This window comes from Heteronotia binoei, chromosome 12, assembly GCF_032191835.1.
Source record: "Heteronotia binoei isolate CCM8104 ecotype False Entrance Well chromosome 12, APGP_CSIRO_Hbin_v1, whole genome shotgun sequence".
Taxonomy (NCBI): Eukaryota; Metazoa; Chordata; class Lepidosauria; order Squamata; family Gekkonidae; genus Heteronotia; species Heteronotia binoei.
The window spans coordinates 57,392,047-57,405,316 of record NC_083234.1 but is presented as its reverse complement, the minus strand read 5'-3'; the positions used below and the strand labels follow the sequence as shown (position 1 = coordinate 57,405,316).

Genomic DNA, 13,270 nt, shown 5'->3' with positions numbered 1-13,270 from the left:
GACTGTACTCAATAAGGGCCAAGTGAACCCCAGAAGCATTTACAGTTTTCTGACACTTCAGCACAGACACTCACCAGGGTGGTGATTATTTTCACACAGCGGAAGAGCTAGTTAGTGCCAACCCAACCCTGATATAATGTTATATCGGAGCCTGGAGATCTGTAACATAACTCAAATTTGCAAAAATATCCCTCTTGCTGTTTTACAGAAGAAAGGGGGAAAGAACATGAACTTGGGCCATGTGCTTTAAAGCACTGTAGATACAAATGAGTGGGTGAGCAAGAGTATAGGATGGATACACTACACACATTCTCTTTTGCTGTGCAAAGAGGACTGCCAGCTTGGTAAGTGCCTGGAATTGGGTTTGACAAGTCGGATGCCCAAAAAAACCTGATATAGAATCTGAAGGTAGATTGAGAAGCAAGACCCCAGAACACACAGCATTAATATTGCTATGTCAGCAAAGGAAAGCTGGACCACTCCAAGAGAGGAGTTTTTCCTTTGGGAGGAGACTTTCTGTTGGTCTGTGGATCATAAAGAGAATTCAAGCCCTGCTCATGACAGGGAGCATTCCTTTATTTGTACCTTCACTATCCGAACGACCTGAAGGGAACACGCCAGTGGCTGATAGGTAGATTAGCAGGACGCTGTTTGCAGGCAGTTCCTGAAATGTTGATGAGAAAAGAGCTGGTGTTAATTCTGAATGCATGACAGAGGCACATCTTACACATCAATGACACATCATTACCAACTGCATTTTAGAAGATACTGGGTTCCCTTGAGTCTACCCAGGGGAACGGGGGATTTTATACGCTTTCCAACAGCCCAACAAACAAATAACGAGGTCACCAAAGCACTGACACAGTAACAGGCAACAGAAACTGACTGGGAATGAGTACAGTGGCACAGTTGAATTTCAATTCATGAAAGTTTTGTGTTAGCAGATTCTTCTACTGAAGAGACCCTTTCCCAACAAACCTTAAATGATGCAGCTAGGAAAGTATACAGCTGACTGAAAGTTGGCTTGTATAGCAAGTATTTGTGGGGATTCTCCCTTCTTGCTGGCTTTTCAGTTGTCTCCTGTTTAAAAGAAACGTATGTTCCCAAATCAGCCTTTGTATTTCACTTTTAAAAAGGACATTATTTATTGCAGCATGCTACAAGTCTATTTTTAATCAGCCTACATGGAATTTTTTAGTGCATGTAGTAACCATGGTCCCCCTACCCCAAAATTAAATAATTGTCAGTTGCCAGCCTGTTGAGTGAGAGGGGAAAGGTACAACTATAAATCTGACTTGCCTGCAATCCAGGCTTGTTCATTTGTGAAGCTAAATTCATTGGCTCCCTCTCCAGAGCTTGCAGCATCCGGAACATGTCGATTGTCAACTCACTGAATTTCACCTGTAAAAGAACTGCTCATAACTTAGCCATTCACAGTATACTGAGGTTCTTTGGGGAGGGGGAGACAGAAGTATTAAAACTATTTCTTTAAAACAGAATGTTAATTTTCAACAAAGTCTAAAAATCCCAATATATGAATGAAAAAAAAAGATCTTTAAAAATCAAATCATGTGGAGCCCCAACCGTAACATCTCCCCTCAAAACTCCCCAACAAACAGCATAAGCATGGCACAAGGAAATGTCTTGGCAAAATGCCTAAAATCATATAGCAAGACAGCATGTTGTAGTTCAAAAGGCAAAAAATTCTACTGTTTCATTGCCGCTACTAAGGTGGCTGGCTGATTGCTAGCCACTTGCCAGCTGGCTCTCCCACTACTGAGGCACCCTCAAGGCCTTATCTGAAACTATCTTAGCAGCCAGAGATCTTATTAATTTACCACTTCCTAGACACGTGTCCAAGGAAGGCGGTTGTGGGCAGATTGCCATATTACATCTGACAATTCCAGCGTGCCTCAGAATGTTCCTCCTGCATCTAGAAGTATCAATAACCATTGGTAATTTTGTAAAAAAGATACTGCTGAGGAGATCCTGCAGAATCCTAGCTGGCAAATCTGAGAAGTGAATGTACTCATTTCTTCAGGGAATTTTGACATGCAAATTACTTGGGTAAACCAGAGTATAATCCAAGAATCTTTGAACTAAAAGATTCTTCTGCCTGCCAAGAATCTAAAGAGAGTCTAAAAGATGACCTTCCACAGACTGGAAGCCCCAGAGAGTAGGAGTCACCACCAAGAAATCGCTGCCCTTGACCCTCGTGGCCTCCCCAAACATTGGAACATTTGAGAAACATAGGCTGACAACAGACAGCTATCTCACAGCAGCATCGTCACCCTGGAAGTAAGCCAGCAGGAAAAGGAGTGGCCAGGAGCCTCCAGGCGGGCCACAACCCACCCCTGGAATAAGAATGGGCTGCATGCACTCTGGAGGAGCTTCCAGAGTGCTTATGTGCCTCTCGGCCACTTTGTGGGCACTTCCTGGCCATCCAGACAGCCAGGGAAGCGCCTCGGAGCCATCTCAGAATTTAGACACCACTTTGTAAGTGGTGCCTTTCTGAGGCGGCTTCAATCCAGCCCCAGACGGGGTGCATGCAGGATGGGGATGGCAGGAAGATGTGTGAGGCGCTTTTTGATCTGCCTGCCTCCCATCCCCGGGACAGATCAAACCGCCCATCTGTTATCACCCATACTGTCTCCCAAACACGTCCTTTTTGTGACATTTTTAATGCTTTCACACAGGTTCCCACCTGATTGTTGCAGTTCCCAATAATAAGTGCATCTGCAAGAGCCAGCTGCCCCACAATCATGCCCTGCTCCAGCAGAGGTGCTCCCATTTCAGTGAGACGGTTTGAGAGGATCACAAGGGTGTTATCATCATTCAGGACCATCACTGGGTCTGCCTAGATGAACAAGGAGGCAAGGAAGGATAAACTGTGCTGCCAATGAAAGAGCCCTAGAAATTATGTCCAGTACAAAGATATGAACTGAAATTGTACTGTGATTGGTGTGTGTGTGTGCTTTTCAGGTCCTCTTATTATAAACTGAACTAAACTAAGCTGGATAAAGGGCAGATTAACACTAAGAGCATGATCAATGCGACTGTCACCCTTACTCACTGTTCTATTTTCCCAGTTAATCTATACTCAGCCTGTTCATTTTGTGAAGATTTCCTTCATCATGGGCACAAACAGCATTGGGACTGCTGACAGTGAGTCTCTGATTTTCCTAAGCAGTCCTGGAAGTTCCAAGGCCTGTAGAAGTAGATGTGAACCAAAGAATCTCTCTGCCTATTCACTAACTTTCTTATTACATTCCAAACTGCCTGAGGTGCAAACCCGCCATTTAGAGAAATAAAATTATACATGCCAAACCAGCTTTTTAAAAACACATGCTTGTATTGTTCAATCAGACTTTTTATTTATTTGTGAGGCTGACTATTCTAGTCTTTGGATAACTGGAACAGAACACTACGGAAGAAGGAAAGGATGTGAGGACAAGCAAACAAGGTGTGACGGAGGAATATAAGTCACTCATCAATTCTCCAGAGCTTTTTGAATTCTCCAAAGTTGATAACAGCTGAACACCTGGACATTTCTTTTAATAGAAAGCTCAATTTCTCAGCCCCCAGAACAAGCAACAGTGACTATCATGTGTGTTTAAAAAGTTGTAAAAACTGTCGCATACTAGAGAATGGTGGTCACCACTCTGACTGGTTAGATAAGAGGAGCGAGGGCAAATGGCTTTACAAAATTCCAGAAGAAGAACAGAAGACTGCTCCTGGCACTACCTCAATGAATGCTGCTACCTCTTGGAGAACCAAGTTCCACTCCACCTGGTCCTCTGTATTGAAGCGGTGAGTGTAGTCTTCAATCTCATCTGACAATTCCTGGAAAAGGAGATGCAATAAGTGGCTTTTAATAGCTATGCAGTGTTTTCATCTATTTTTAATTAGGGTGTGGGTGCATGTGTGTGTTTATTTAAGCATGAAAGGGCAACAGCCCCCTAGGCACAAGGAAAAGAAAGCTTTCTGTATACCCATCTCCTCAACCCTTAGCATATGACCTCCCAAAAGGTTTGTGCTTATTCACATATTTATGCCTGTTCTCCATCAGCAGTATTTCTCAAGCTTATGAGCATATAAAGCTACTTTCTACAATCAGACCCTTGGCCAATCTAGCCCAGAATTTCCATTATTACTGGAAGCAGTTCTCCAGTGCTTCAAATACAGGTTTTTCCCAATGCTTGCTGCCTTTGAACTTGGTCCCAGATGCTCTGCTACTGAACCACAGTCCATCCAATGCTGAGATGCATCTTTTCCACCACCAAATTTAAACTGGAACTCTGCTCTTACAGCTGAAAACTTCTTACTTATGCATATGTATATTACATACTACCAGGTTATTGTAACTGGAGCTGCCAGGGACTGAAGCCAAGACCTTCTGCATGCAAACAAATAAAGACCACTGAGCTAAAGTCCCCTCCTCCTTGAATGAGGCCAAGGTTCAAATCCTTGCTTATATAAAAAACTCACTGGATGGCCTTGGGGAAGTCATGTCCCAATCCTGAAAGGCTCGTTTCAAGGCTAAACATACTCCTCCAAGCTGTTTGGGAGGCAGGCAGATTAGAAACATAACAAGTGTTCCCTCTAAGCTGAGTTAGCATGAGCTAGCTCACAGATTTTTAGTCTCCAGCTCACACATTTTTGTCTTAGCTCAGGAAGGATGACCCCAGAGTACAATAATTTATGCAGTACCTCATAATTTTAAAGCCAGTAGCTCACAACTTTAATACCAGTAGCTCACAAAGTAGAATTTTTGCTCACAAGACTCTGCAGCTTAGAGGGAACATTGACCACAAACTCTTCCATCAGTATGGCATGACTGGTTTTTACCTTTACAAGATCCTTAACAACGTCCATTTTGTTGAGTAAAAGGCAAACCACAATGAACCGTGCATAATAACGCAATTTCTTAACCACGAGTTCAGGCCTGGAAAAGAGAAAAAAAAGAAAACAAAGAATTATTCAGCAGATGGAAGAAAAAGGGAAAGCTCTGAGCAAAGATGACGAATCCTGCATCTTACAACATATCCTGCAATCCTTCAGCACAGTGTCAGATATTTTCCACTGCTGAGGAAATGAAGATTGGGGCACAGCTAAGTCAAATATATGTTTACTTACCTTGGCCCATTTATGGAACATGCCAGAGATCTGGATAGATCTATATAAGCGTTAAAACTTTCCAGTCCCTGACCATCATTCAACACTGTATGGTTTGTGTTATGAGAAGATTTTGTTATGCTATGGCTCATAATAAACACAAAGAGTAACAGGAGCCTGGAAACCTCATCCCCCAACCACTGGTGTCTACATCTCCCTCCTCATTGGCTCCTACTTTTCCCTTTCTTCTCTGTACTCCCCCCATCTTTCCTCCCTCATTCCCACTCCTCCCTCTCTTGCTGCCCCCTTTTCCTTCACCCTGTCACGTCCTCTCTTTTAGACTTTTCTGAAAACCTAGGAAAGATACACAGCTAGGGTAAATGTTTTCTGAAAACCTAGGGTTTCAGAAACATTTACCCTAGCTGTGTATCTTTCCTTCCTCTTCTGTAGGTTTTTGAGCCATTAATAGATATTAGATATATAATACTTCATGTGTTAATGCTTTCAAGCGTTCAAACTCTTTACATATATGATCTTGTTTTAATCACAACCAGTGTCCCCTCTGAGTTAGTGTGAGCTAGCTCACAGTTTTTTTAGCCCCCAGCTCACACATCTTTCTCTTAGCTCTGGAAAAATGGCCCCAGAGCAAACTAATTTATGCAGTAGCTCACAACTTCAATGCCAGTAGCTCACAAGTTAGAATTTTTGCTCCACAGCTTAGAGGGAACACTGATCCATAACCACTTTGTAAGGCAGGACAGCATGGGCCTCTGCATGGGAAACAAGGAGTGAAGGAGCATTAGCTGTTCTGCTGGCAATAGTGTAGAGGAAGAGATGGTGCAGCTGCCGCCCACCAAAATTTGCTACCTGAGACCATTGCCTAGAGAGTTTCAAAACAACTTGTGATGTAGCACAATCATCAGGTCAGTCTTGGTGCTGCAGAGGCAAACTATGCAACTGCCTGTGATGCCAGAACACCAGGGCCGCCTGCCTTAGCTATGCAAGTTGACTTGGGAGAAGGAAAAGTCAAAGCTGCCTACACTTTAGAAGAAAACCCACAGAGGCACCTGTGTGATCTCTTGCATTCTGGAGGACAGATTAGGAGCCAGCTATCCAGACCACTAATGCTGTTGTAAAGCAATGGAAGCAAATGAACAAGGAACATTGCAACTGACAAAGAAATACAAGGGAAAGATCCTCATTTTGATAACTGAATATACCATTATGCAGTTTGGCAATGACTGGGGGCAATGAGTGCAATTTTGTTTGCTTCAAACAGCAAAAAAAACCCCAAGAAACATGCTATAGCCCTACTTGGATACTTGCTGCCACGACAGCCATGCTGTAGCCTGTCTTTATCAAGGGTCTTGCTGCATCCACTCTTCTAGCCATTCTCATGAAGCAGCACAGTAAAGAATCTCAATCAACTGACATAGGTGAGAGAAGATAAGCCACAGCAGGAGTCTCCAGCAGTGAAAACTCTAATGCCCCAGCTAGTTTTGTTTAGCAACACCATAGCCCCAATGTGACTTGGAACTTTGGTAGCTCTAGAGAGTTTCAAAACAACTTGTGATGTAGCACACATGGCTGGGGGGGAGAGGGTTATCTGCTGTTCACAGTCAAAAGCTCCACTGGGCGTTTCCAAGTTCTTAGCCATGTCTACAACTGCTCTTCGGACTTCAGCCACTGAACCCCACAGGACAAGATTCACAATGTCACAGATAACTCTTATTAAAAATTGCTACCCAACCCACAATTTCATGCATCTCGCTTTTTAGTTGCAAAACTCACAAGACTGAGGCATGGCCTGACCTGTCTTCTTTGTTGACTTGGGAGTAATAAGATCTCTGACGGATAGCAGAGTAGAAGGAGAAAGCTTCATTTAGGTAACTAGTTTCAGATGTACGAAGGCTGCAGAAGAAGAACAGAGACTCAGACTCCACTGGTCTGCAGGGCTGCACACCCAGATGAGGTCAGTAACCAGAAGTCATAATAATAATAATAATAATAATAATAATAATAATAATAATAATAATAATAATAATAATAATAATAATAATAATAATAATAATAATAATAATAATAATATTATTATTATTTATATCCCGCCCTCCCCACCAAGGCAGGCTCAGGGCGGCTCACAAACATGTAAAGTGCCATAACATACAGCAAATATTATAGAATAAAAATACAATAAAACACATTAATAAATAGATTAATTAAAACCACAGCAGATAAGGTGCTATAATACAAGACGATGTATATCAGATGGCTGGATAACATTTCAGGATTCAGTCTTGTAGGCCATTTGGAAAAGAATAGTTTTACATGCTCTGCGGAACTGATTATAGTCCCGCAGGGCTCGAACCTCGGCTGGTAGTTGATTCCACCAATGGGGAGCCGTTATTGAGAAGGCCTGCTCTCGAGTTGTTTTCAGTTTGGCCTCCCTTGGTCCAGGGATTTTTAAAAGATTTTGGGAGCTAGATCTCAGTGCTCTATGGCGGTCCCTAAGGTAGACAGGTCCTCGGCCATATAGGGCTTTAAAGGTAATAACCAGCACCTTGTAACGAACTCGGAACACAATTGGCAGCCAGTGCAGCTCCCGCAACCTAGGCTGCACGTGCTCCCACTGAGGTAGTCCCACTAACAGCCTGGCCGCTGCATTCTGCACTAGCTGCAGTTTCTGAGTTCGGTACAGGGGCAGCCCCATGTAGAGGGCATTACAGTAGTCCAGCCTCGAGGTGACCGTTGCATGGATCACTGTTGCTAGGTCGCCACGTTCCAGGAAAGGGGCCAGCTGCTTCGCCCTCCTAAGATGGAAAAAGGCGGCTTTAGCAGTGGCTGCTATCTGTGCCTCCATTGTCAAGGAAGGCTCCAGAAGCACTCCCAGGCTCTTGACCCTGCGCACTGGTATCAGCGACGCACCGTCAAAAGCCAGTAGGGAGATCTCCTCCCCTGGCCCACCGCGGCCCACGCAAAGGACCTCTGTCTCCGCTGGATTCAACTTCAGCCCACTCAACTTGATCCACCCTGCCACGGCTTGCATCACCCGGTCCAGGTTTTCAGGAGCGTCTCCAGTCCGGTCGCCCATCAATAGACAGAGCTGGGTGTCATCAGTGTACTGGTGACAACCCAGCCCATACCTCCGGGAAATCTGGGCAAGGGGGCGCATAAAGATTTTAAACAGCATCAGGGAGAGAACTGCCCCCTGAGGCACCCCGCAGTTGAGTAGGTGCCTCTGGGACAACTCTCCCCCAATTGCCACCCTTTGTCCCCGACCTTCAAGGAAGGAGGAGAGCCACTGTAAGGCTAGCCCCCGAATTCCTGCGTCGGCAAGGTGGTGGGTCAGCAGCCGATGATCGACCATATCGAACGCTGCCGACAGGTCCAACAACAGCAATACCGCCGAGCCACCACGATCCAGATGTCGCCGGAGGTCATCCATGAGAGCGACCAGCACTGTCTCCACCCCATGGCCCGGGCGGAAGCCGGACTGGTATGGATCTAAGGTGGAAGTGTCATCCAAGAAACCCTGTAACTGCAACGCCACAGCCCTCACCATGACTTCCAGGTGCAAACACACACAAAATGCAAAAATACAACAACAAAAAAAGCTCATATCCTGAAATCCTGTTGGTTTCTAAGGTGCTACTGGACTCAAATCTAGTTTTTGGTTAGCATTGTGGATCCTACAAGCTATGCATTGGTCCAGTCTCTCTCATTCTAAGGCTAAGTATACAGCTAAAGCATTCAACAGCTAAAACATCCTCACCTTGGCTCCCTGTATCTAAAGAATAGATTTTCCTCCATCCCAATACACAATGCAGAGGCTAACATTCTTAATATTTACAGTCATTAATGTAAGCAATGGCCTTAAAAAAGAATCCTGAATAGGTGGCCCTAAGGTATACTAAGGTATGAATAGGTGGCCCTAAGGTATGAATAGGAATACTAAGGATTTTGTATACTCTGCATACATTCATAGCCTCAATTCTAAGCCAACATGGCAACTGAATATAGACTTCATGACAAGATATGCTGTAATGCAAAGGAAACTGCTGCATGTCTGAATGTTTTGCATAGTTCCTGTTATTTATGAGATGCAATTAAAAGCAATGAAGCTTCATGCAGCAACTACTGCAAATCCTGCTTACCTGCTCTGGCTTTTCTGATCCCACTACTGCTCACTGCTAAAGTTTACCTCCAGTACTGCAAATTCTACTCATCTCTCATATTTAACTCAAAAACACTGTTCCTGCTTCCCCAGAAGCTGTGTTATCTCTTTGCTCTTTTGTGCATGAAAAGGACTGATCAATGGGCCTCAAAGGTTCGAGGGTTACTTACTAGTAGTGGTAATAAAGCTGCCCAATCTTTGAAGCAATCTCGCCAATTTGCCAGCGCTTCAAGCCATACCGATTGTCCAGAACTTGCCTATGGGGAGAAGAGAGAGAAATGACACTCTGCTATATTCTGTACATTCCACACAACATGCAACTGCTTTTACTTTCAGCATCCAACACAGTAATCCCACATTCACTGGAATTAAGTGGGTTAATTTAAGGAAGACAGGCTTCCTTAAGAGCAAGAGCAAGCTGTGAACTCCCAGCAAAAAGAGTACTGTGTTCAAATTACCTCCAATATCCAAGAGATTTATCTACACTACAAAAATTATACCAGGTTAACTCTCTCAGCTTCCCTCAAAGACCCCTGGGACTTGCAGGTTGACAACAAGGCCAAGAATATTCTTAGCTGCTTCTGTTGCATCATCATTCTTTTTTTTTTTCTTGTTTGTTCAACTGTTTTGAGTTTATGGAAAAGTGCTGTGGAAATGTTTTAAATAAATAAATGAAGCAATAAAACTACAGTTCCCTGAGTTCGGGGAATGGCTGGTAACCAGTTTATGTTTGTACTGTAGTTTCGTCTATCATAAGATATGCTTCCTAAGACAGTGCACCTATGCCTTTCATCTCACTGGGTCACAATTATGAATAATTTCAAAAATACTTTAGTTCTGCTCAAGAAGAAGATGACTGCAGATTTATACCCCGCCCTTCTCTCGGAATCAGAGATTCAGAGCGGCTTACAATTTCCTATATCTTCTCCCCCCACAACAGACACCCTGTGAGGTGGGTGGGGCTGAGAGGGCTCTCACAGCAGCTGCCCTTTCAAGGACAACTCCTACAAGAGCTATGGCTAACCCAAGGCCATGCCAGCAGCTGTAAGTGGAGGAGTGGGGAAACAAACCTAGTTCTCCCAGATAACAGTCCACACACTTAACCACTACACCAAACTGGCTCTCAAGAATTTCAAGGAGAGTGGCTTGGGTTCTCAGGCAGAGAGGTATCTTCTCTTGCTGCTCTGGGAAGTGGAATGCTGCAGACTCAATGCAGAGCTGGCTCTTTAGGTTGCTCTTACCGGTGCTGCTGCTGGAACTTCCAGAGTTTGGTGTAAACATCAAAGGTGCGTCCAAAGTAAGATTGCCACTGCTTCTGCCCATACTGAGGCAAGTCTCTGCAACAGAACAGAAGAGGAAGGAACCCAAATAATCAGCTCTAGAAAGAGAAAGGTGCCATCCAAGATAAGAGAGAAGAAGCCGAGTAAAAAAACAAAACAAAACAAAAACCCAACACCAGTTTGCACCTTGTAGTCCTGGTACTAGACTCATGCATTTCTCACAAATGCATCTTTCTTCTTGAAACTGCAAGGGCGTGTGTTATTAAAAATAAACTAAATAAAAATAAAATTAAATAAATAAATAAATAAATAAAAATACTAAAATGCTGATTTGGGTAAAGTAGAAAAGGTGTGTACAATAAGGCCAAATCTACAAGGGTAGTGTCTCTTATGGGGCTACATCTTTCACTATATTATGCTCTGGATGTAAATACTAGATGCCACTTTCTTCTACAGATGCAGGCAAGGACATCCCATAAATATCTATAAGTGACCCCTTACATACCAACAGGAATCATTTGCATGCTTTACTTACAGAAGGCACCAGATTCAGTCCACGGAATCCGCAGTTAAAATATCTCAGGTAGCAGGCAGTGGGAAACATTCTCTGCCTGAGATCCTGAAAGTCACTGCTATGTAACCAGTGCTGGCTTGGAAAGACTTGTAGTCTTACTAGGTATATTGTAGGTTCATGTGCTTTTGTGTAAATTCAATAACATTTTGTGTATGGGATTCACAACCTTTCCTAAAAAAACAAGCCACTAGAAAATGTGAGAGAAGTCTAAAGAAGGACAAGCAGCAATAGACCATGTGATTAAATGCAGATTGAAAAAAGAAAGAGGAGCTGGTGCAAAGAAATTATGTATTTGAGTGATGGGGAGAGGAAAGATTTATACCAAGGCCAGGGAAAGCCAGTGAATAAAGCCTATTCACATCTGGGTCGGTTGCAATGTCTTCCATTCTTCAGCTTAATTTGTTGGGGGAAGATGCTGGAATTTTGCCCACTCTCCCCCTCCCTTCATATACTACTATTTAACAGCTGAGAGCACTTGAACACTCCATCTCCAGTAGAGCAGCTACAAACATGAAATATGTTCAAGAGCAGAAGCTGTAGCATCCACTGACACCTTGGCAAGCTCCAATCCCTCCCCCCCCCCTTTTCCTTAAATGCTGTATTTGGCAGCTGAGTTCAAAAGCAAGAAAGAAAGAAGGGACAGGCAAGGCTCTCTGTACTGGAAGGAGGAAGAGGAGGAGAACTGCTGCCAACACACAGCCATAGGTTTGGCTCATTGCCACTCAAATGCCTGGAAGGGATAGGAGGAAATGCCCCCCCACTCCAACAAGCAGAGCGATGCAGGCTGTATTTCTTCTCATCTGCACAATGAAAGATCCAAACCCACACTAATTCTTAAGCTACTAAGAACTGCGGGTTTTGGCTCCAAGGATCTGGTGAGCACAGAAACACCCAAGGCGAACCTTGCATATCTGCTTTGCGACAATAAACCTTCCATCATAGCAACTCGCTACTCTCAAACAGCATGCATCCAGGAGGGCAGGGGAATGAACAGTATTTTCAATCCCAGGCTAGCCGGTTTCATGGATAGAGTACAGGAACAAAAACCTTCTGGGTTTTTGGGGAAAGCTGAAGTTGGCTTCTAGGAGTTTAAAAGCATTCCCCAGCTCTGGATATCAAATGCTGCATGACTGAGCAAAGGCTTTGCTCCAAATATCTCAAAACTGCAGTTCTGGAGAATGCTACAATGGACCACAGAAGGGGTTATCTCCCCCACTTTCCATTTCCTTCCCACATGGTTGAAATTTAGATCTCAAAACGCCTGTCTTTTTGTTTGTTATTCTCTATGAACTTTGATGGTGCTGCTCTTTTTCATAATACTAATTATGAAAAGAAGCAGAATGAGGAGTTCCAAGATTCATTTACAGCAGAAATACCGTATTTAGTATTATGATTGTATACCTTGGTTTCTTTGAGAAGCACTGACTCACATTCGGTGAGGTACAAACTGGGGAAGAGCAGACAAGTAGTAGAGAACGTTGCTGAAAGCTGGGACACCAAACAGTCAACACAAAAGAGTATCATTCCTTACAGTTGTTCCTTAGAGGCAGTTAGTAGGTGCTACTGATGAGAAATGTTGGCCGTCAAAGAGGTTAGCATTTAGCTGCTGTTCCTTATGGAATTAGATTACTTTGGCCCCTTGCTGGAATGAATTGAACACACCCTGTGAGAGGGGGTGTTTTTTCTTAAGAAAAGGATATTGCAGGGGAGGCTTACTGAGAGTAGATCATTTCCTTTCTTTTCCTTTTCTGGTGGGCTGTGCTTGTACTGATTAGAGTAAGCTTATTTGTCAAATAAAAGAAAGCTAATTGCTAATCTAATGACCAAGCCACATGAATTTTAGCGCACTTCATGTGGTTTCTCTAATTCCTGTCCCATCCTGTCTTTTGCTGTGTTTTAGCAATTGTTTTTATTGCTCTCTCTTTGATGTGGAATACTGCATAGGGTTCAACTGCGCCAGGCATGAGTTAATGGACACCCGGGGGAGGAAGGGGAAAGTACATCGTTTTACATACATACAGAGATGGAGGAATAGCAACACCTGTGAGGGGAAAAAAATAACTAGGCAACTTCAAGCTTTTCATTTTCTGGCTCTCTCTGGAACCCTTTGTGCTCTCACTGAACCTT

The 13,270-nt window shown here is 43.6% G+C and overlaps 1 protein-coding gene across 1 annotated transcript in view; it reads right to left on the bottom strand.

The window, feature by feature from the left end:
- SCAI (suppressor of cancer cell invasion) overlaps positions 1-13,270 on the bottom strand; it is an 87,981-nt gene that overhangs the window by 20,067 nt on the left and 54,644 nt on the right. The window contains exons 4-12 of the mRNA XM_060250788.1: positions 10,531-10,626; positions 9,460-9,546; positions 6,928-7,026; positions 4,849-4,945; positions 3,745-3,843; positions 2,705-2,857; positions 1,300-1,401; positions 979-1,080; positions 586-664 (exon numbers count right to left, since the gene is read on the bottom strand). Coding sequence (XP_060106771.1) covers positions 586-664; positions 979-1,080; positions 1,300-1,401; positions 2,705-2,857; positions 3,745-3,843; positions 4,849-4,945; positions 6,928-7,026; positions 9,460-9,546; positions 10,531-10,626 — 914 coding nt within the window. The remainder of the gene's footprint in view (positions 1-585; positions 665-978; positions 1,081-1,299; positions 1,402-2,704; positions 2,858-3,744; positions 3,844-4,848; positions 4,946-6,927; positions 7,027-9,459; positions 9,547-10,530; positions 10,627-13,270) is intronic.